Raw genomic sequence first — 20,815 nt, 5'->3', positions numbered from 1 at the left:
GGCCCTCATCCTGACGTACCGCTCAGCTTCCGCATCGTCACGTGAGCCAACTGAGCGAATAACAGCTTCGCTCTCCACTTGCTTTTCAGGGATACGCCATTCCACCTCCTGCCTGCAGAGATGAGGCCGGGCTTAGGGAGAAAGAATACGACTTCCCCCCTCCGATGAGACACGCCGGCCGGCCCGACGGCAGACCCGAGGGCGTTTATGACATCCCCCCAGCCGGCACCAAGCCCCTGGGGAAGGACCTTCACGCTAAATATAATGGCGACGCTGCAGCGGAGCTGGCGCCACGGAGACACCAAAGCATTTCCCTGAGCCACCCGGCCCCGCAGCTGCGCCAGCCCGGGGGCTCCCAGAACGACGCCTACGATGTCCCCCGGGGGGTCCAGTTTCTGGCACCACCAGCAGAAGCCGGCGGGAAAGCAAACCTCGAAGAGAGAGACGGGGTTTACGACGTGCCGCTGCGCAACCCGCCGGACGCCAAAGGCTCCCAGGATGTGGTGGACGGCATCAACCGGCTGTCCTTCTCCAGCACCGGCAGCACCATGTCCACGTCCTCCACCACCTCGAAGGAATCTTCGCTGTCTGCCTCCCCGTCCCAGGACAGAAGGCTCTTCCTGGATCCAGACACGGCCATCGAGAGGCTCCACCGGCTGCAGCAGGCCCTGGAGATGGGCGTCTCGGGCCTGATGGCGCTGGTCACCACCGACTGGCGGGGCTACGGGTACATGGAGCGACACGTCAACGAGGTCCGCGCCGCTGTGGACAGGGTGGAGCTGGCCCTGAGGGACTACCTGCACTTCGCCAAGGGGGCCACGGCCAACGCCTCCTGCCTGCCGGAGCCCCCCCTCCACAACAAGATGAAGCGGGAGCTCCAGAGGCTGGAGGACTCCCATCAGATCCTGAGCCAGACCAGCCATGACTTAAACGAGTGCAGCTGGTCCCTGAACGTTCTGGCCGTCAACAAGCCCCAAAACAAATGGGATGACCTGGACCGGTTCGTGATGGTGGCAAAGACAGTGCCAGACGATGCCAAGCAGCTGACCACGACCATCAACACCAACGCGGAGGCCCTCTTCAAGCCGGGCCCTGGCAGCTCGCATGGGAAGAGCGGGCCTGAGAGCATCACGAACTCTGCGGAGTGCCCACACGCCAGCTCCCAGGTACAGCGGCTGCATCCCGGGGACCACAAGGCTCCAGCCCTCAACAAGCCACTGCCCCCAAGCCTGGGCAAGGACCAGCCCCCTGACTGTAGCAGCAGTGACGGCTCTGAACGGAGCTGGATGGATGATTACGACTATGTCCACCTCCAGGTAAAGAACCAGACTCCTACGGCACCTACACTCACATGCAGGGGCCTGGGGCTAATGCCTATAAGGCTGGTAGCTAGACTACCAGAGCCGAGACCAAGATTAATGTTCAGAAACACGATGAATGATTCACAGATTGGAGGCAATGTTGTCCAGTAGGAAGAATACTGGCCTGAGAGTCCTGAGTCCTCTAGACTTTTCCGTGACACTGTGTCACCAGCTTCTGTAACCTCATGTCACTGCCTCATTTGCAGAATGAATGAAGTGCAGGGGTGGATCAGATCTGATAGATATGCCTCAGGCGAGCAGGAGGAGACTCCCCAAGTAGGTTAGCGGGCCGCAAATAGACATACCAGCTCCACTTCTGTTTGCATTTCATGATACGGTTCTGCACGATACTTTATTTGGAAAAAAGAAGTAGGGCGAGGGGTGTTTCACGGTTAAGGAAAAAGATTTGAAAACCTCTGAATTTCTAAGGTCCCTTCAGCTCTATACTGTGTATGTGTGTAGAATTACTCACAGAGAAACTTAACCCCACCATAGGCTGACCTTGAAGAGCACTGGGCATTTGCCAATTGACCTAGAACTTAACGGCATAGGGAAATCGGGCCGTCACAGTCTGTGTCCTCCACGTGGAAATTCCACCAGGTTGACACAGGATCCTGACAGCTTTCCCTTCGGGGGATTAAAACATTCTACAAGATCCATTATTTAGAATTTGCTTCACTATCTTATTCTGCCATTCTTTTCATTTGACTGACAGCCGCGAAGTCTCCTGAGGATTATTACACACAGTTCCTTTGCCTACAACTGGGGAGGGGAGAGCAGAGCCACACCTTGTGCTGAAAAGAAGTATGGGGAGAGAGTAGACCGAGGCATTAAACACTGACTTGGCTGGTTGTCCAACTCTGCCTCTTGGGAGATGCTAATTTGGTGTAGAGCTGTAGATGATTGAAAGCAACTAGAAATACAATGTGGACCATGTTTAGACCCCCGTTAGGGGGTTTATGGGTTTGCATATAATCTATTAGAAAAGAGCGCTGAGAAAAAGTACCGCTTACGGAGGTTTGAAGGGGGCCATGGTTAACCCTCCAAAAACGGTAAAGTGGAGCGGACAGCATGACACCCCACATGCAAATGGGTTTTAGTTTTCGGTTCTCATCCACACAGTGACTCTGGAAGTCTGGCCGAGAAGCCCTTTCTGGGGTTCACAGGGCCTAACTGGGCATGCGGGAAATTGCCAAGGCAGCGGAAAATGGAAGAGTATTCACGTGTCTGTCAATGAAATTGTTAGCATAAGCGAATCCTAGTGGTGACGTCATGTTTTCTTTATGTTGGAAAATAATAGGGTAAGGAGGAGTTTGAGAGGCAACAGAAGGAGCTCTTGGAAAAAGAAAATATCATCAAACAGAACAAGATGCAGCTGGAACATCATCAGGTACGTTCGATCAGAACAAAAACTACTTGGTATTGAAAAGATTTCCCACTTAATAAGGAAACTATAACTTCAAAAGATCATGGTTTTGATCCTCCCAGTACACTTTGGCATAAACAAGCTCCAAGGCACATAATAGGGTATAAGAACAAAGAGAAGGACTATGGCCTTAGTAATCTAGCTGGGTGTACCTGGACCATGTCCAAATACAGTTTTTCCAGGCTAAGCCTGTACATCTAACATATTAAGACTATTGGGCTAAGGCGGTTGGTCTCGAGGAGTAAGACGCACTCAAGCTGGCCCAAGCAAACAGGTTTTGTAGTAAAGCCACAATAGGGGAATCCGAGAACAGAAAATGAAGCTATAGCCATGTCTTAAGGCACTAGGACTGTCAGTGTCCTCTCCTTCCTGGACTAACTTGGTGTCTCTCTAAGTTGACTTCCTTGGCCTCTATTTTCTGGTAGTTTCCTCTGATTATCTACTCATATGGTTCCCCTGTAACTTTACAGAACCCACAGCTGGACACTCACAGCTGGACACTCAGAGCCTTTCCTATATATAGTTTTTCATCTCAGCTTCCTCGCTAATAGTCAGCCCCTTCTGTGGTTTATCAAACTCCTTAAAAAAGAGTCTGGGCCATTATCTATCTATCTATCTCCCTCTGTCTCTCTGTCTCTATCATCTCTATCTCTGTCTCTCCCCAAGCCTGTGGCTTGGCTGTTCTTGGTCCAATCTAAGGGGAGGAGGGCAGGATCCAGTGTTTTCAAAATATATCCAAGTCCATTTACTAAGGGCTTTGGGCAAGGCAGTTTCATTCAAAAGTTGGGCATGAGTGGGGCAAATAATAATGGGTATTGCTAATACAAGGGCACAAAAATAACGAGAAATGGATGCAGGATTTATAGGCCTTTTAGGATGAACTGAAATGGCATGTAGGGACATGAAATGGCGCACTGAACTCAGGAAACCAGAGTTCTAATCTGTGCTTTCTGGCCAATCAATCATATGACCTCAGGCAAGTCACTTAACCTCCCTGAACTTCCATTATTTCTCTATAAAATGAGAAAGTCCCTCTCCCCTCCGACCTAATGAGATGATATATTTATGAACATACTTGGAAAAGCATAAGCGGAATATCTTGAAGCATCGCCCTGTATCTGTTTATGTTTGCTTTGGCATTTGCCCAAGTAAGACTGCAGGGCTTTGGGGAACTTGTTGAAATCATAGTAATTCCTAAGAAGAAAACAGAGTCTACAGAAAAGGAAAGCTCGCTGTGCACTTCTCAGGGGAGAAGCTGAGTGAGGTTAACCCTGCTCAGACTCAACCCTATTTCAGGGCAGAAGACTGAGTCCTAAACTCCGGTCACAGATAGATAGTCTTTGCCTGTAAAAGAGAGCCTCTCCTGACACTTGTTGCAATAGCTGGAAATTATTATCATTGCAGTTTAAATAATCCACCAGCTGGGGGCAGTGAGGAGAGAAGGGAGAAAGCTAACACTGAGTCTGACCTTGTGTGAGGCCCCTTCCTTTCGACCGCTCTGGGGGGCTAAGTGTTATGATGCACAGCCTGCGTTCAGATTCCCTTAGAGAAGTTCTCTTCCGCAGTGCACATGTATTCATATGCAGTGGTCTATCCTGTAGTGCTGGATAATAACATTTATAAATCTGGACAGAAAGAGTAGGAGAAATAGAAAAGGGTCATGGATTGTCATTTATCTAAGTGCCTTGAAGGGACAAAGGCTTTCCCCCAGAAGGAGCAGACTGTCAGTGACTGACCTGACAAAGAGATCCCCACGTTTGCTTTTCCCTGGCCACCTCTCAACATGTAATAAACATTTACCTAGAGTCTCCATTATACCAAACACTATTCTAAGCACTTTGCAAATATTAACTCATTTAACCTTCGTAAAGGTGTGGGTAACAGAGCTGGGTTTAAACCCTATGCTGCCTTCCAGCCTGAGGAGAGAAGAGACCCCTCGTGTCCGATCACAGAAGTCAGAGCTGGAGGACTCCTCAGGGATCCTCTGTCAGCCTGTACAGTTCACAACTTAGGAAAGCCAGGTGACTGGACAAGCCTTGGCATCTAATAAGCTCCTCACACTGGGATGAAGGTCCCTGCGTTTTAACTGCGAGCCCTGGTTAATTTCCATGTCGGCACATCGCCTCATCCTTAACAAACTCGGCTTTTTCCTTCCCTGCAGCTGAGTCAGTTCCAGTTGTTGGAACAAGAAATCACAAAGCCCGTGGAGAACGACATCTCCAAGTGGAAGCCCTCCCAGAGCCTCCCAAGCACCAGCAGCGGCGTGGGCGCGCAGGACAGGCAGCTGCTGTGCTTCTACTACGACCAGTGTGAGACCCATTACATCTCCCTCCTCAACGCCATCGACGCGCTCTTCAGCTGCCTCAGCTCGGCACAGCCCCCACGGATCTTCGTGGCGCACAGCAAGTTCGTCATCCTCAGCGCCCACAAACTGGTGTTCATCGGAGACACGCTGACGAGGCAGGTGGCCGCCCAGGACGTTCGCAACAAAGTGATGAACTCCAGCAACCAGCTCTGCGAGCAGCTCAAGACTATAGTTTTGGCGACCAAGACGGCCGCGCTCCATTACCCCAGCACCTCCGCCCTGCAGGAGATGGTCCACCAGGTGACCGACCTGTCCAGGAACGCGCAGCTCTTCAAGCGCTCTTTGCTGGAGATGGCGACATTCTGAGCAGCAAAAGAGAGACTGACTTGGATTACTGAGGAAAACTGGAAATACTCTCTGGTTTTTGTAAATCTTATCTATTTTTGTAGATATTTTATATGAAAATGAAATATTTTAACACTTGATGGGTTAGACGACATTCAGAAATTCAGGGAACTCTAGGGGAACTTTTTTTTTTTCCTGCGTGGTTCTTGTGTACACATCTAAGCATCTAAGACGTCAACTGTACAGAATCCTGTCCGTGTGTGTGTATGACTGTGTGTTCATGTTCGTTCATAGATGTTTGTCTGATACATTCCATTGAAAACCATGAATTACGAAGCACCTTAGTAAGCACCTCCTAATGCTGCATTTTTTTTTTTTTAGAAAACATACCAGCTGGTTGTAATATTGCTCTACATATACTAGCGATTATTCTGAGCCTGTCACTCCCAAGTCTGGGAAGCACAGTATATTTGCAGGTGTGCACCTTCCAGTAAGGAGGCATGCTATGCCTTGTTTTTGTTTTTGAAACCCCTTCCAAAACTGGCTATCTTGGGCGCGTTATTGCAAGATGCCTCATTTCTGGTTGAAAAAGCCCTCTTAGAAAGTTTCAGAAAGTATACGTTAATCCAAACTCTGACGTGTTAGGTGCTGGAGGAGTGACACGTGTACTTAGGGGCCATGTCCCCACTTAGGGTTGTTTCAGCATGGAGAGGACGTGTTTCCGCAAGGCTTTTTGCTCATTGGCATTTATGAGTGACTCGGCCATGCGATTTTCCAAAGGATGTTTTTAGATTTGCAAAAAAATATATTATTTGCAGCAGGAATTCATAAAGACACATCAGACTATGACCATCCACAAAAGGAAGGATGGTCCCATCTGCCAGTTGTAAGCAGGGGCCTTTCTGACTCTCAACATTCCCTTAGGTGCTACTACCCCGTTACCTGAGGGAAACTGGCCAGTTCCTTGATCACCGAAACATTAGAGCCACAGGCCACATCCCACTCTAAGCAAATCCGGTGCTTGATCCTGTAGCCTCCCTGAAACATGCAAATGCAGACCAGCACTCAGAGCAGCTGTATGGAGCCCATCTAGGCGTCACAGCTCTGTCTGGACAATGACCCTGTGCACACTGCTCACGACCGTCTCCCAGCTCGGCACAGCATCCGTCCGTTCCACAGTCTGTCCTCTCGTACCTGCTGGGGTTGGCACAGCACAAACACACAAGCCGTCAGATTCATCACGCTTCTTACCCCAGGGGGTGAATGTAGTCACATATTGCCAAGTCAAGGAGCAAATTACGGTCTGTCAGTCCGGTTTTTATTTAATAATGCTATTCCAGCCAACTGGAAAACATTTTGGTTTGCGATATATGCCTTGACTTAATTGAGCTTGCTTGTTTGAAACAACCAAGTCATTGGAACAGGAAAGGATCTAGGCGAGAAGGATGCATGATCTAAGTGGGATACGAAATGATCAGTGAAACTTACCCTAGAAGTGCTTTGCAGAACCACCGCTCTTGTAGTTCTTGACGTTCTGCTGTGCCAGAAGAAGCTGTATTGTTACAAGAAAGAGAGTGTGCGCGGAGGAAGAAGCAGGTTGCTGAAAATCAACGAAGAGGAGGCTGAAAAGTGTCCTTGTAGATTTCATTGTCTAATGTGCATCTCTTAGGAGACGACAGACTTGAGCAAAGTGGTGGCATTTCACGTGTTCCGAACCAAAATGTTCAATCTGTATCTCTCTCTCCCACATTGTATATACAGGCTGTTTTCAAATCATTAAAATTTTAGATGTCTGTTTTCATAGGCATTGGGTTTTCGTTTTCTACATTTCTTTCCTTGTCTCAAAATTAAATATTAGCTTATTTCGGCACTCCTAATATAGAAAGTTAAATTATGGAGATTTTATCGATATTATAGATCTGGATTTTTGAGTAAAACTGAGTGCTGTTTTTTCATTTTGCATCATTTAAGGAAAATTCTGGAATTTGTGAACATTACCAAACCCAGACATCTGGAACAAAGCTGCTCTTCACCAGAAAGCCTCTATATTTAAATGACGGGTGGAATGATTTCTGCTACCGTAATATGGATGTTACTATTCACATGGTTTTAGAATCAAAGGGAATTGCTCGATTCATTCTGGAATGGACATCAAGAAATATTTAAAACTATATTTGATGAAAATAAGAGATTCGTAACCACATAAATTATTTTTAATGCTTGGCCCACTCTTTCACTCTGGTATCCTACTGCGAGTTACAGATAAAGTATCTGAATATACCTTGCATATACCTTTTTCCCACATCTATAAACATTTTCAAAGAAACTGACAAGGCACTTCTTGGGAAATGGTAAGTCCTTTGAAAAAAACGGCACTAGAACAACTAGATCTCTCCATGGAAAAAGAATGAATATTCACCTTAACATCTTACAGAAAAATTAACTCACATGGATCATAGCCCTAAACGTGAAACTAAAAACTCTCCTAGAAGAAAACACGGGAAAAATCTTTGTGATCTTAGGAAGACAAGCGTTCCTTAGGTAGAACAAAAAGGCATAAATAGTAAAAAAAAATTGATAAATTGGACTTTATCAAAATTTAAAACTTTTCTACGAAGACCATTAAGAAAACAAAAAGTTAACCAACAAACCAGGAGAAAATATTTGTACCACATACCTCAGCTAAGGACATGTATCAGAATAAGGAAACAAGTAATTTTTTTTTAATTAATTAATTTATTTTTCACTGTGTTGGGTCTTCGTTGCTGCGTGGGCTTCTCATTGCAGAGGCTTCTCTTGTTGCGGAGCACGGGCTCTAGGCGCACAGGCTCAGTAGTTGTGGCACGTGGGCTCAGTAGTTGTGGTGCACAGGCTCTAGAGCGCAGGCTCAGTAGTTGTGGTGCATGGGCTTAGTTGGTCTGCAGCATGTGGGATCTTCCCAGACCAGGGCTCGAACCCATGTCCCCTGCGTTGGTAGACGGATTCTTAACCACTGTGCCACCAGGGAAGTCCCAATAACTAAATTTTTTAACCGGGCAAAAATTCTGAACAGAAACCTCACAAAAGAAGACATGTGAGGGGACTTCTCTGGTGGTGCAGTGGATAAGAGTCCACCTGCTAATGCAGGGATCACGGGTTCAATCCCTGGTCCGGGAAGATCCCACATGCTGCAGACCAACTAAGCCCGTGTACCACAACTACTGAGCCTGCGCTCTAGAGCCCACGAGCCACAACTACTAAGCCCGTGAGCCACAACTACTGAGCCCACGCGCCGCAGCTACTGAAGCCCACGCGCCTAGAGCCAGTGCCCCGCAAGAAGAGAAGCCACCACAATGAGAAGCCCGCACACTGCAACAAAGAGTAGCCCACGCTCACTGCAACTAGAGAAAGCCCACGTGTAGCAATGAAGAACCAACGCAGGCAAAAAATACATAAAATTTTTTTAAAAATAAAAAGGAACCGGTAAAATTAAAAAAAAAAAAACGTGAATAGACAATAAGTAAATGAAATACAAACCCACCAAATAGAATCATTAAAGTTAAAAAGATGAGCCATACCAACTGTTGGTGAGAAAGGGGAGCAAACAGAGCTCTCACACACTGCAGGGGAGAATGCACAACAGTACAAACACTTTGGAAAATAGGTTGGCAGTTTAAAAAACAAAATTAAATGTATGCCTACCATAGGACCTAGGAATTCATCTCCTAGGTATTTACCCAAGAGAAATAAAAGCATATGTCCATATAACACTTGTGTAAGAATGTTTATAGCAGCTCTATTTGTAAAGCCAAAAGCTAGAAACAACCCAAATGTCTATGTGAATGAATAACCATTGTTACATATCCACACAATGGAATACTATACAGAAACAGAAAGGGGAAAAAAAGTGAAACAAAAAACAACGTGAATGAACCTCCAAATCATTATGATGTGTACAAGAAGCTAGACGAAAAAGAGGACATATAGTATGTTCCATTTATACCGAATTCTAGAAAATGCAAACCACAGTGACAGACAGCAGATCAGCGGTTGCCAGGGAAGAGGAGTGGGGGGAGGAGTACATTACCAAGGAGCTCAGGAAGCCTTTGGGGAAGATGATGAAAATGCCCCTTTTCTTTTTTTTTTTTAAATCGTGACCTCTCTTGTTGCGGAGCACAGGCTCCGGACGCGCAGGCTCAGTAGCTGTGGCTCACGGGCCCAGTTGTTCGGCGCCATGTGGGATCCTCCCAGACCAGGGCTCGAACCCGTGTCCCCTGCCTTAGCAGGCAGATTCTCAACCACTGCGCCACCAGGGAAGCCCGCCCATTTTCTTGATTGTGGTGATGGCTTCACGGGTATATGCACGTCAAAACTCATCAAATTGTACACTTGAAATGCATACAGTTTATTCTTTGTCAATTATTATTTTTTTACGTAAATGGTCTAAACAGAACAATGAAAAGTCAGAGATTCTCAGACTGGAGTTTTTTTAAAAGCAAGACTAAATTATATGCTATTTAAAAGATGCCCAATTTAAGTAAAAATAGATAAGTTAAAAGCAAAGAGAGAGAAATATACCATGCACATTCTAATTTTTAAAAAGAAAAGCTGGAGTGACTATCAGCTGACAAAGTAGAATTCAGAACTTGGACAAAAAGGGGCATGTCATCGTGAAAGGGCCAGTTCATAAAGAAGACAAAACATTCTTAAATTCGAATGTACATAGTCGTAAGGTTCAAAATATTATGAAGCAAAAACTGATAGAACTGAAAGGAGCAACGGAAAATCTGTCATTACAGGTGGGGATTTAGACACTATCTCTCAGTACTTAATAGAGCAAGTAAACAAAAAATGGTAGTAATTGGTAACAACTGGAGTCCTCTGGAACTCCCCTACATTGCTGGTAGGAATGTAAAATGGTACATCCATTTTGGAAGACAGTTTCGCAATTTCTTATAAAGTTAAGTATACACTTAGCATATAACGCAGCAATTCCAAAGGTATTTAGGCAAGAGAAATGAAAATGTATGTCCATTAACAACAAGGACCTGCTGATAGCACAGGGAGCTATAGTCAATATCTTGTAATAACCTGAAAAGAATCTGAAAAAGAATATATATAGATATAACTGAATCGCTTTGCTGTACACCTGAAACTAACACAACATTGTAAATCAACTGTACTTCAATTTAAAAAAAACTTTTTAATAAAATATATGTCTACAAAACTCACTGCTTTATTTAGCATAGTCCCAAATGGCATCAGCAGGTGAGTGGATAAATAAATTGTGGTCTCTCCATACAACGGAATACTGTTCAGCACTAAAAAGGAGGGAACTAGTTACATATGTAACAGCATGAATGGATCAACCTTACAAACATTACGCTGAGAAAAATCCAGGTAAATGAAGAGTATGTACATATGAAGCTCTAGAAAACACAAATCTAATGTGTAGTAACAAATCAAATCAGTGATTTCCTGAAATCAGGATTGGGAATTAGGAATTCTCTGGAAAAGAACACAAAGGAACCTTTGGGTGTGATGGCTATGTTTTATCTCAGTGCTATATGTATGTTTTATATCAGTGCCGTGTGTGTGTGTGTGTCGGTGTGTATTTGTAATTTTCACTGTCTGATACAGTAGACAATAATCACATGTGGCTATTAAGCTTATGAAATGTGATGAGTACAACTGAGGAACTGTTTTTAATTTTAATTTAAATAGCCACATGTGGTGAGTGGCCACTGTTCTGGAACTATATCTATATCTAGATTCCTAAGGTAATTATGTGAATGCAAATTATTTGCATAATAGACACATAAAGTGGGCGCATTGTATTGTATGCGAGTCATACCTCAATAAAGTTGATTTTTTTGGGGGCGGCGGGTACGCGGGCCTCTCACTGTTGTGGCCTCTCCCGTTGCGGAGCACAGGCTCCGGAAGCGCAGGCTCAGTGGCCATGGCTCACAGGCCCAGCTGCTCCGCGGCATGTGGGATCTTCCCGGACCGGGGCACGAACCCGTGTCCCCTGCATCAGCAGGCGGACTCTCAACCACTGCACCACCAGGGAAGCCCTAAAGTTGATTTTTAAAAGACGTAAAAATATTTCCCAACTAACTCTAATGTCCCATTGTTTTCAAATCAATATTAATATTGATATTAATAATATTGACATTTTTTCAAATCAATTATTATCATCCACCAACTCACAGAAACCCTGGAGGGCCCACAGGAAAAGGTCCAATCAGAAAGTTCAGCTTTCTAAAGAGTCCATCCTGGGCTAGGTCATGACCCACCCGAGAGACAAACACGGTTTTCTCCTCGCCTAGTCAGTAAAAGTTGATCTGGGCTTCAGATGTTTCCCCATAAACCACATCTACATTCTTCATAGTGTTTGAGGAATTATGACAAAAGAAATGTTGCTATTCACCAGAGGACATGAAAAACAAGGATTCGTTTATTCATTGAAAGTTTCCTGCCTGGCTGAACAGAGTTGGCAAATCCGCCCTGTCCGTCAATAAGCGGCAGCTGTCCCGGCCCGAGGAGCCACCCAGCCTCACAGCCTGTGCCTCTGCACCAAAGGGCAGGAAAGAAGGGGGAGCCCCGCTCTCTGCTTTTCTTCATTTGGGACCAAAAGTAAACATGCCTCTTAAACAACTCAAGTCAGGTGAGGGACACATGCCCAACTGAAAGCTTCAGGAAAAGACTTAGGAGTACAGCGAGAGAGAAAAATCAAAGTGATCTAGGCTGGGTAGAAAGCACACACCAAGGGCAGGGAGCCTGGCTGAGGCTGGCCGTCGGGAAGGAGCAGGACAGAGGTGGGCAGGGGGCCTGCGGGACCGGCTGGGGCTCCAGCGCACAGGGACGCGGGCTTTGCGTGGGGCACCTCCAGAGAACTGCTGAGCTCAGAATAGGCGGACACCACATCCTTTCACGCAAGAGAAAGGAGAAGTAGCAGGAGAAGGGGTCAAGAGGAGATAAAAGAGATGAGAAAGACAGTGAAGATTATGGACGTATGGAGGGAGGAGAACGGAGACAGGAGGGGAGACTGGGGGCGGCAGGAGGGGAGACTGGGGGCGGCAGGAGGGGCGGGGAGAGGCGCAGAGTCGAGAAAGACTCTACTCAGTACTCTGTGATGACCCACACGGGAAAAGAATCGGAAAGAGTGGATATATGTGTATGCATAACTGAATCACTTTGCTGCACGCCCAAAACGAACATAACATTGTAAATCAACTGTACTCCAATATAAAATAAAAATTTAATTTAAAAAAAAGTGTCGGGCTTCCCTGGTGGCGCAGTGGTTGAGAGTCCACCTGCCAATGCAGGGGACGCGGGTTCGTGCCCCGGTCCGGGAAGATCCCACATGCCGCGGAGCAGCTGGGCCCGTGAGCCATGGCCGCTGAGCCTGCGCGTCCAGAGCCTGTGCTCCGCAACGGGAGAGACCACAGCAGTGAGAGGCCCACGTACCGCAAAGAAAAAAAAAAGTGTCAGTGGAACAAATATGAGCTTCAAGAGATGCATATTCTAAAGCAATATTTTAGGCTCTTTGATATTCCAGGTTCTCAAGATATTTTGAGAAATAAATTGTTGGTGGATATGCTGTCATCATTTTGGAAAATACCACAGAGTACGTGGTGCTACACGGGAGCAGAGTAAAGGCGGGATGGAATCTCGCAATAGAGAATAGAGTCTTGTCTACTGTTTCCCAAAACTTTTTTGACCCTAAGATCTGCTGTCTCTCTACACACTTACGAAAACTTCGTCGAGGATATTCAGATAGTTCATCTTTGTTTTCCTCCCCTCTCAAAAGGCCGAGGCCTGCTAACAAGGCTTGCAGAGTCAGTGTCGGTCTCACCCCTACTTGTCAAAGTCCAGACCTCTCCCGATGATAGCGCTTTAGAACCAGCAGGCTAAGAGGCAGCATCTTGACCTCTGCCACCCAGACCCCTGAATTTACACAAGGCACCTAGAGAAACACACAAACACACTTCATTGTTTCCGCAATCCGTTTCTCATCATCTGAATGTCCCAGAATAAAAAAAGAGAAAACCCATGATTCATTTGGATGAACTTCCCCCAGATAATCAGCTCCTTTGGATGAGTTTTTTTTGGTTTTTTTGTAGAAATGCTTTGTGAAGGTCAATCTTATATAAGGAGTTTAAAAATACTGTAGAAGTACTTTTCAGATGGAAAACAAGAAAGTGAAAGAAAAATAAAATCCATACAGATGGGAAGAGAAATCCAGTCAGAGACAGATTAAGAGGTGCTTAATACGTGGGAAAACTTCCTGAAAAGGGGCCAATGATGATAGACAAGCACATACTTTGCTCTGAAAGCAGCGCTCTGAGGTGTGGGAAGTGAGAGGAGGAGCCCTGTAGACCCTAACAGCTCAGTCTGGAAACTCTTGTCAGTCCCGGGAGAAAGGGCAAAGGCAGCCTGAATTCAAGAGGAGGAATGGAGGCTGAAGTGGATGGATTCCAGGTACGTAGGAGGGGAGTCAACATGATCGGTAAAGAATTGGATGTGGGCTTCCCTGGTGGCGCAGTGATTGAGAGTCCGCCAGCCGATGCAGGGGACACGGGTTCGAGCCCTGGCCCGGGAAGATCCCACATGCCGCGGAGCAACTAAGCCCATGTGCCACAACTACTGAGCCCACGTGCCACAGCTACTGAAGCCCATGCACCTACAGCCCAAGCTCCGCAATAAGAGAAGCCGCCACAATGAGAAGCCTGCGCACTGCAAAGCAGCCTCCGCTCGCAGCAACTAGAGAAAGCCCGCGCGCAGCAACGAAGACCCAATGCAGCCAAAAATAAATAAATTAAAAAAAAAAAACAGAACTGGAAGTGGTGTCTGATGGAGAGGGGCCCAGGCTGCAGGTTCCTGCTGTGGGCATCTCGATGGATGTGGATCCATTGGGACACCAAGGAAGCACCAAGGTCTCGACATCTCCATGGAACCAGCCTGTGTGAACTCCACGCTTACTGCACCATCCCCGCCGGGCACTCGATGCTGGCTTCATAAAGAACAAGGGCAAAGGAGCAATGCCAGCCACGAAACCCCAAAGCGTACCAGGAGGAGGAGGAGCCTACGTTAAGCTCACCTCACTTCTTCCCAGGTCCCGAACAAGTAGGCACAGATTTATTTTGTGGCTGAAAAAAAAAGAAAGAAAAACAACCTTGAAAGTGTTTTAATGAGTAGAGGCCAACGTGCAGGGAAGAAACCTCTAACAAGGGGCAACTGAAAACACTGAGAACTGACTTTTATCTCAGTGTTGACTATTACCCCGGCCTCTAAAACAAATTCCTCTGCAGCGGGGGCAGGGGGGCGGGGGAGGGCTGCAGAGGAAGAACCCGTAGCTCTCACAACATGATCTAAGGCATCTCCCAACAACTATAATTAAGAACACTGAGTTAACAGAAAGGGCACCTTATTTTTTCTCCTCACAGACAATTTTCCAGGGAGACAAGAGTCAGCAAGAAATGATGTTAAATGAAAACATACCCATAATTTTCTCTGGCCAGCCCATCGGTCAGGACACCATCAGACACCAGACACTACCCAGCCCTCCCCAGCATTTCATCCAAAAGCCATTTATGAGTCTCCTTTATGACCCAGAGAGCATAACGGGGTTTTTCAGAACTGCCTGGGCCCTTTGTGGCCTAAATCCCTATTAAAGAAGTTGAATTCTCTAAGGAGGATGGTTGTGAAGGGGACATTTCAGACATCTGTAGGAGAAGCTGCATATTCCTGGGTCTTGCCCGAGGTCGAAACACCAAGACAAAGGAGTATGCAGGTTTATTTTTAGGAGGATGTAAAAATGTAAATGGACAACGTAGCTAAAGTTGCCCTTGCCCTTGAGCAATTATTCCTACCTATCTGTCTAGACATCCAGTCAACACTAGAAAAGCCCTAAGATTTGACAAAAGAAGGTTATCGTTGAATAATGGGTACCCCTGTCTTGTTTGCAAAAGGAAAATCAATAAACAAGAAAACAAAAGGAGTGCAAGGAACATTAAGAAAAGGGCGGAGGAAAGTTTTCTAGAGAAAAGTTACCCAAAAGGAGTGGACTCGTGCGGGTCCCAGGCCGCTGCCCTTGTTGGAAGGGGCCTCCAAGAGTCTTTATTTCCCCGCAGGGGCAAATGGCCAGCCCCCCGTCACTCCAGGTAACAACGTCTTAATCTGGGCACCACCTAGGATGGTTCTGAAGCTTTTACGTGTCCAGCATTTTGCGGATCTAAAGCAGAGTTCACTTGGGACCCCTCGGATGGCCACACACATCACCCCCTTGTGGGCCGGTGGGGAAACAAAAGCCCTAGGAGGACAATTTGGTTTTTCTGCCAGATTCCGCCACCAACCTGCCTGTGAAATGGGGATACTAAGCTGACGTTGCTCAATGTTGTGAACGTAAGCTTTTAAAGTAATTCCTAAGTGCTCTACAAACACGCAGCAGTACTATGACTTCTTTGTCTGCACGTCTCCCCGTTCTATTGTCCGTTTCAGACCTTAGGGCCTCTTGAGTTCATCTTCTCCATCTAATGGCCTGGTTCACACAAGGAGCTCAATTCATGTTTGTTGACTGACTAACTGACCAAATGAATGAATCTAACTCCCTAGATACCCCCCACTAATCTAATCCCACATTGGAGGAGCCCTTTGCAAACACTGAAATCTCTCCAAAGGGCAGGATTGCAAGTGTCCATAAGTTACTGTTGTATTGTTTCACATTATATAAGTACTTTCCCATCACTTACTTTAGTGCCTTTTTTTGTTGCTGTTGGATGTCTATGATTTCTCTGTTGCAAGTTCCTGAGGTTGGAGACTGTGTTTCATAGCTCCCTGTGGGCCAAGCTCCAGTGCACTCCCTTGCAAAGTTGGTGTCACCAGACCTAACCAAACCCTCAGTCCCTGGATTGCGAACCCATGGTTTTGGCTAACTGCGATGTTACCTCACCCCATGTGCTCTCTCAAAACGGCTCAACACTTTTGTTACTTCCCCATCCTGATATTCAGATCTTTAGCACATCCCAGCATTTATGGACCTTTCAACTATGGCACCTACAAGTAAAAATCAATCGCAGGGCTTCCCTGGTGGCGCAGTGGTTGAGAGTCCGCCTGCCGATGCAGGGGACATGGGTTCGTGCCCCGGTCCAGGAAGATCCCACAGGCCGTGGAGCGGCTGGGCCTGTGAGCCATGGCCACTGAGCGTGCGCGTCCGGAGCCTGTGCTCCGCAACGGGAGAGGCCACAACAGTGAGAGGCCCGCGTACCACAAAAAAAACAAAAACAAAAACAAAAACAAAACAAAACAAAAAAATTCAATTACAGAGAAAATCGACAAAAGGCTAAATGGAAGAAAAGCTTTACTACCAGTAAGCAAATTACAGGCAGATGTATTCACATTTAAGCACTGGGGAGTGTTTTGTTTCTCCTGAGGAACAGACAAGCTTTTTCTCATGGAAATGAGATTTTTTGTAACTAACTGATGTTCTCCTTTTTGCCTTTTACTACCAAGAAGGTCAAAGACAAACGCAGTAGCCAGTAACCTAAGGCTTGACTATCTGGGTTCTAAATTTTCTCTTCATCTAATCCTTTCTACTTAAATTATTCCCTGTCCTCTCTTTTTAGCCACTGTCTCTAATAGTACGCGGGTTCATGTGAAATATTTTGAGCATGTAAGAGCTTGGGTGCTTACGGGGTGTGTACCAAAGCATAGATTCTGCTTCTCCTTCTGTGAGGTCAAGATGTTCCCCAGTAAGATGGACAGGGCCAGTCCTATTGGGCTTGTAGCCAGTTCTCTCCTATAGAAGCCCACTGCCGGGGGGCTGGCTGGGCAGGTTCTTCTATTGGCTGTTTCTCACACCCCAAATCTATCTTTCTCATTGCAACTTCTCCCAGGCTTGGGTATGAGCCCTGACTGGATGTCCATTTCTCCTACTGTCAGTCTCCCCTCAGGGAACTAAAGCCCTTTCCTGAAATCTGGTCTCAGACAGTTATTAATATATTTGACCCTTAAATGTAGCATTAAGGGTTAGAACCCATTCCTGTTTCTTTCAGGAGGCACGCCGGCCACTTCATCATTTCACAGATGCAAGTTGAGTCATCAGTGCCTGGAAACATCCAAGCCCCTGTACTCTACCTGAGAGCCTCAGCCCTCACAGATCACCCTGTGACACCTGCAAGGCTCACAATCAGAGGCGGGCAGAGTTTCCAGTTACAGGCGGACGGAGCGCAAATCCCACGCCCCTCCCATTCCCATGGGAGGGAAGAACTGCCTTCCGCCTTGTGACTCAGGCTTCCTAGTGGCAGAGAAACATCCCTGAGTCTCCTCACAGACTGCACATTAGCTGCAAGGGAAAAATAGTAGCTATGCGGTGGAGAAATCAGACAGCCCCTTGATGGAGCGGGGTGATCACAGGCAACACCACCAGTGAGGGGCAGATGGATGGGGTGCCTCCTCCAGGAGGGAGACCCTGAGCCGGTTGTCACATCACAGAGGTAACACTGAGCTTCCTCACCTGACCACGACGAGATGGCAGCGCGCACAAAATGGAGACAGCCTCTCCTAGTTTTTAAAGGCGGAGGAAACCTATTCTGCAAAACTGTCAGCGTTACACAAGACAGAGGAAGGCTGTGAAAGACCTTCAGATTAAGGGAGGCAAGAGAGAACCAATAACTGGTGGAATACGTGGCACTACTGGCCTGGACCCCATCGTGGAGGAAAGAATCGAGGACATTATTGTTGGGTTAATTGTCGACACTGAAACACAGACAGTACCTTAAATAGAAGTACCAAATCCATGCCAAACTGACCAAGGTTCATCAGTACTCTGGTTCTGTAAGAGAATATTCTCATTCCTAGCAGAGAGGCACTGATGTAGGGTAAAGGGCCACAATGTAGGCACTGTGTTTCACAAAAAGAATTTTAAACGTCTCAATAGCAAGTGATTCTCAGTAAAATGTGCTATCCTCCTTCTTAGAACTTTTCTGTAAATTTGGAATTCTTTTCAAATAAAAAGTTTTTAAAAACAACAACAATAACACTTCAATCTTACCTATAAAAGCTTGGCCTCAGTTATTATTGAGGTAACTTGGGTTTAAATCTCATCTCTGCCTCAGCTGTGTGGTCTTGAGCTATTACTCTCTGCAAGCCTTGATTTCCCCATCAATAAAATGGGCCTAATGATAGCAGCTGTGTCATAGGCTCTTCACATGGCTTAATATCACAAATGAATGTTTGTAAAGCACTTAGAACACGTCCTGGCACAAAGTCGGCACCATACGACTCTTTGGTAAATAAACTGCTACAATTCTGAAATTAAAAACACAACAAACACAGAAAACAACTTTCTCCAAGCCTAAAAATTCTCTCTTGGGATCCACGGACTGACTCAATTAATATGTCAATGTTTTCATAGATTTAGCATGAACTATGTGTTCATTGTTGGGTTACCAACCAGACAAGTATGCTTCATCGAGCAGGGTTAGAAACGTGGAAAGGCTTAAGTAACTCGTGTAACTGCTTTTGTCAAAGCCGCGGAATATACTACAAATCAGATGTTGACTTAAACACAGAGGAAATAAGTACTCGTTACTCGTCTGAACATACCTTTGAATATTATATTGAGTTTCCAAGAAATAAGGGGGGAACGTATGATAATATCCCGATGGCCCAGTCTTGTTTTAGGATGCTATGTAATTAGAAAATCAGAAACTGCCTTCTCTCAGCCATCACTCGTTCAGCCTTCATAGGAAAACGTCTTATTCCACACCAAAACCCCGAAGAAGGAAAGGGAAATTTCTCCCATTTAGGGCCTCGGCTATAATTTTTCCTGGAAGACAACAGGGTTGGGGCAACTCAGAGACTTATTCGCAAGGATCCTGAAGACTCTTGCCAGGAAAGCCCTCCCGTCTGCAGGGCCCGAGGGAGCGCCATCTCCAGCCATCCCAGGGCCGCAGGCTTCTCAGGAGGCCACCTGGTTGGTCCCAGAGGTTCCAGGAAAATGACCACCTATAGCATCCTGGGGGTGGCAGTGCCTCTGACCCAGCAGGTCAGGTGACAGCAGCCTGGGGGCAGTAATGAATACTTACTTTGGTGAAGTAATGCATATTCACCTTGGGTTACCCCAGCAATACCTCCAGCTGTGCTAAATTGTATCCCCGTCAAGTCATTCCACGTGCTCCTAGAACACACAGGCCCCTCCTATCTCACAGAGGTACTATTAGCCTCTGACTCGATAACGCACAGCCCTGCCCCGATGGCCATGCTATAAGAAACAGCCTCACTGCTCTGTTGAAGCAGTGATGGACTTTTTTATATTATTCTTTTAAACAAGAAGTTCATTTAAATAACAGGACATTGACTTGAAAGGAAATCTATTTCGGATTCATTTCCTTTAGAGAAATTTATTCCAACTTAAAAACACACTGCCCTACATGTAATTATGATTGTACAAAAAATCATAAAATTGTGCTTTGTTTTACAATGATAAATAAAATATGTTGAAATTCTCCAATCAAATAAAGTAGGCAGGGACTTCCCTGGTGGTGCAGTGGTTAAGAATCCATCCTCCAATGCAGGGGACATGGATTCAATCCCCGATCCAGGAGGATCCCACATGCCACGGAGCAACTAAGCCGGTGCGCCACAACTACTGAGCCCGCGTGCCACAACTACTGAAGCCCACACACCTAGGGCCCATGCTCTGTAACGAGAGGCCACCACAATGAGAAGCCTGCGTACCGCAACAGAGTGGCCCCCACTCGCCACAACTAGAGAAAGCCTGCACGCAGCAACAAAGACCCAACGCAGCCAAAAATAATAATAAAAAAAGAAAATAAAGTAGGCAAAGGATTTTGTCGTTGTTATTGTTTGTCAGGCAATGAGAGCAAAATAACTTAATGACATAGAAAAATAAAAGTTGAATGAGTATACTGCTAGTGGGTCTTCTTACAGAAAGTCTTCTTTCCACTCTATTTCCTTTTGATGTCAACAGAATATATCACTGGCCATTTAGTAAAAAGTAATAATAATAATATAATAGACAACATTTAACATATGCCAGTTACTTTATGTGCAACAAAAGAAAGGGAGAGGGGAATGACAGAGCAGAGAAAAACGGTAAATACAAGTCAGGATGCGCAGAATCAAACTGCACTTTTCTTGGCACATTTTCTTGCCTATGAGTTCCGGAGTGAAGTAGCACATCGTCTGTATTTTCATCCTTCATTTCAAACAGTGCAAGTGCATCTATTTCATTGATTATCTGCCCATCAAACTGGCATCTAATCTGCCTCGGTGACAAGCCCTGTCATTCACACCAGGTTTTCATTTGTCCACGAGCGCTGGATTCTTCATCTTCAACAGAATTACCACCTGACCTCCTTCAACTTAATTTGC

At 46.0% G+C, this 20,815-nt stretch overlaps 1 protein-coding gene across 2 annotated transcripts in view; it reads left to right on the top strand.

The window, feature by feature from the left end:
- Nucleotides 1–7,244, top strand: part of NEDD9 (neural precursor cell expressed, developmentally down-regulated 9) — a 195,063-nt gene extending 187,819 nt beyond the window's left edge. For both annotated transcript variants that reach the window (XM_033863826.2, XM_033863827.2), the window contains 3 exons: nucleotides 90–1,316; nucleotides 2,662–2,751; nucleotides 4,949–7,244. In XM_033863826.2, the coding sequence (XP_033719717.1) occupies nucleotides 90–1,316; nucleotides 2,662–2,751; nucleotides 4,949–5,458 (1,827 nt within the window). In that variant the 3' untranslated portion in view covers nucleotides 5,459–7,244. The remainder of the gene's footprint in view (nucleotides 1–89; nucleotides 1,317–2,661; nucleotides 2,752–4,948) is intronic.
- Nucleotides 7,245–20,815: the final 13,571 nt, after the last annotated feature.

Source organism: Tursiops truncatus, chromosome 10, assembly GCF_011762595.2.
Source record: "Tursiops truncatus isolate mTurTru1 chromosome 10, mTurTru1.mat.Y, whole genome shotgun sequence".
Classification (NCBI taxonomy): Eukaryota; Metazoa; Chordata; class Mammalia; order Artiodactyla; family Delphinidae; genus Tursiops; species Tursiops truncatus.
This window is presented reverse-complemented; position numbering and strand designations above follow the sequence as displayed.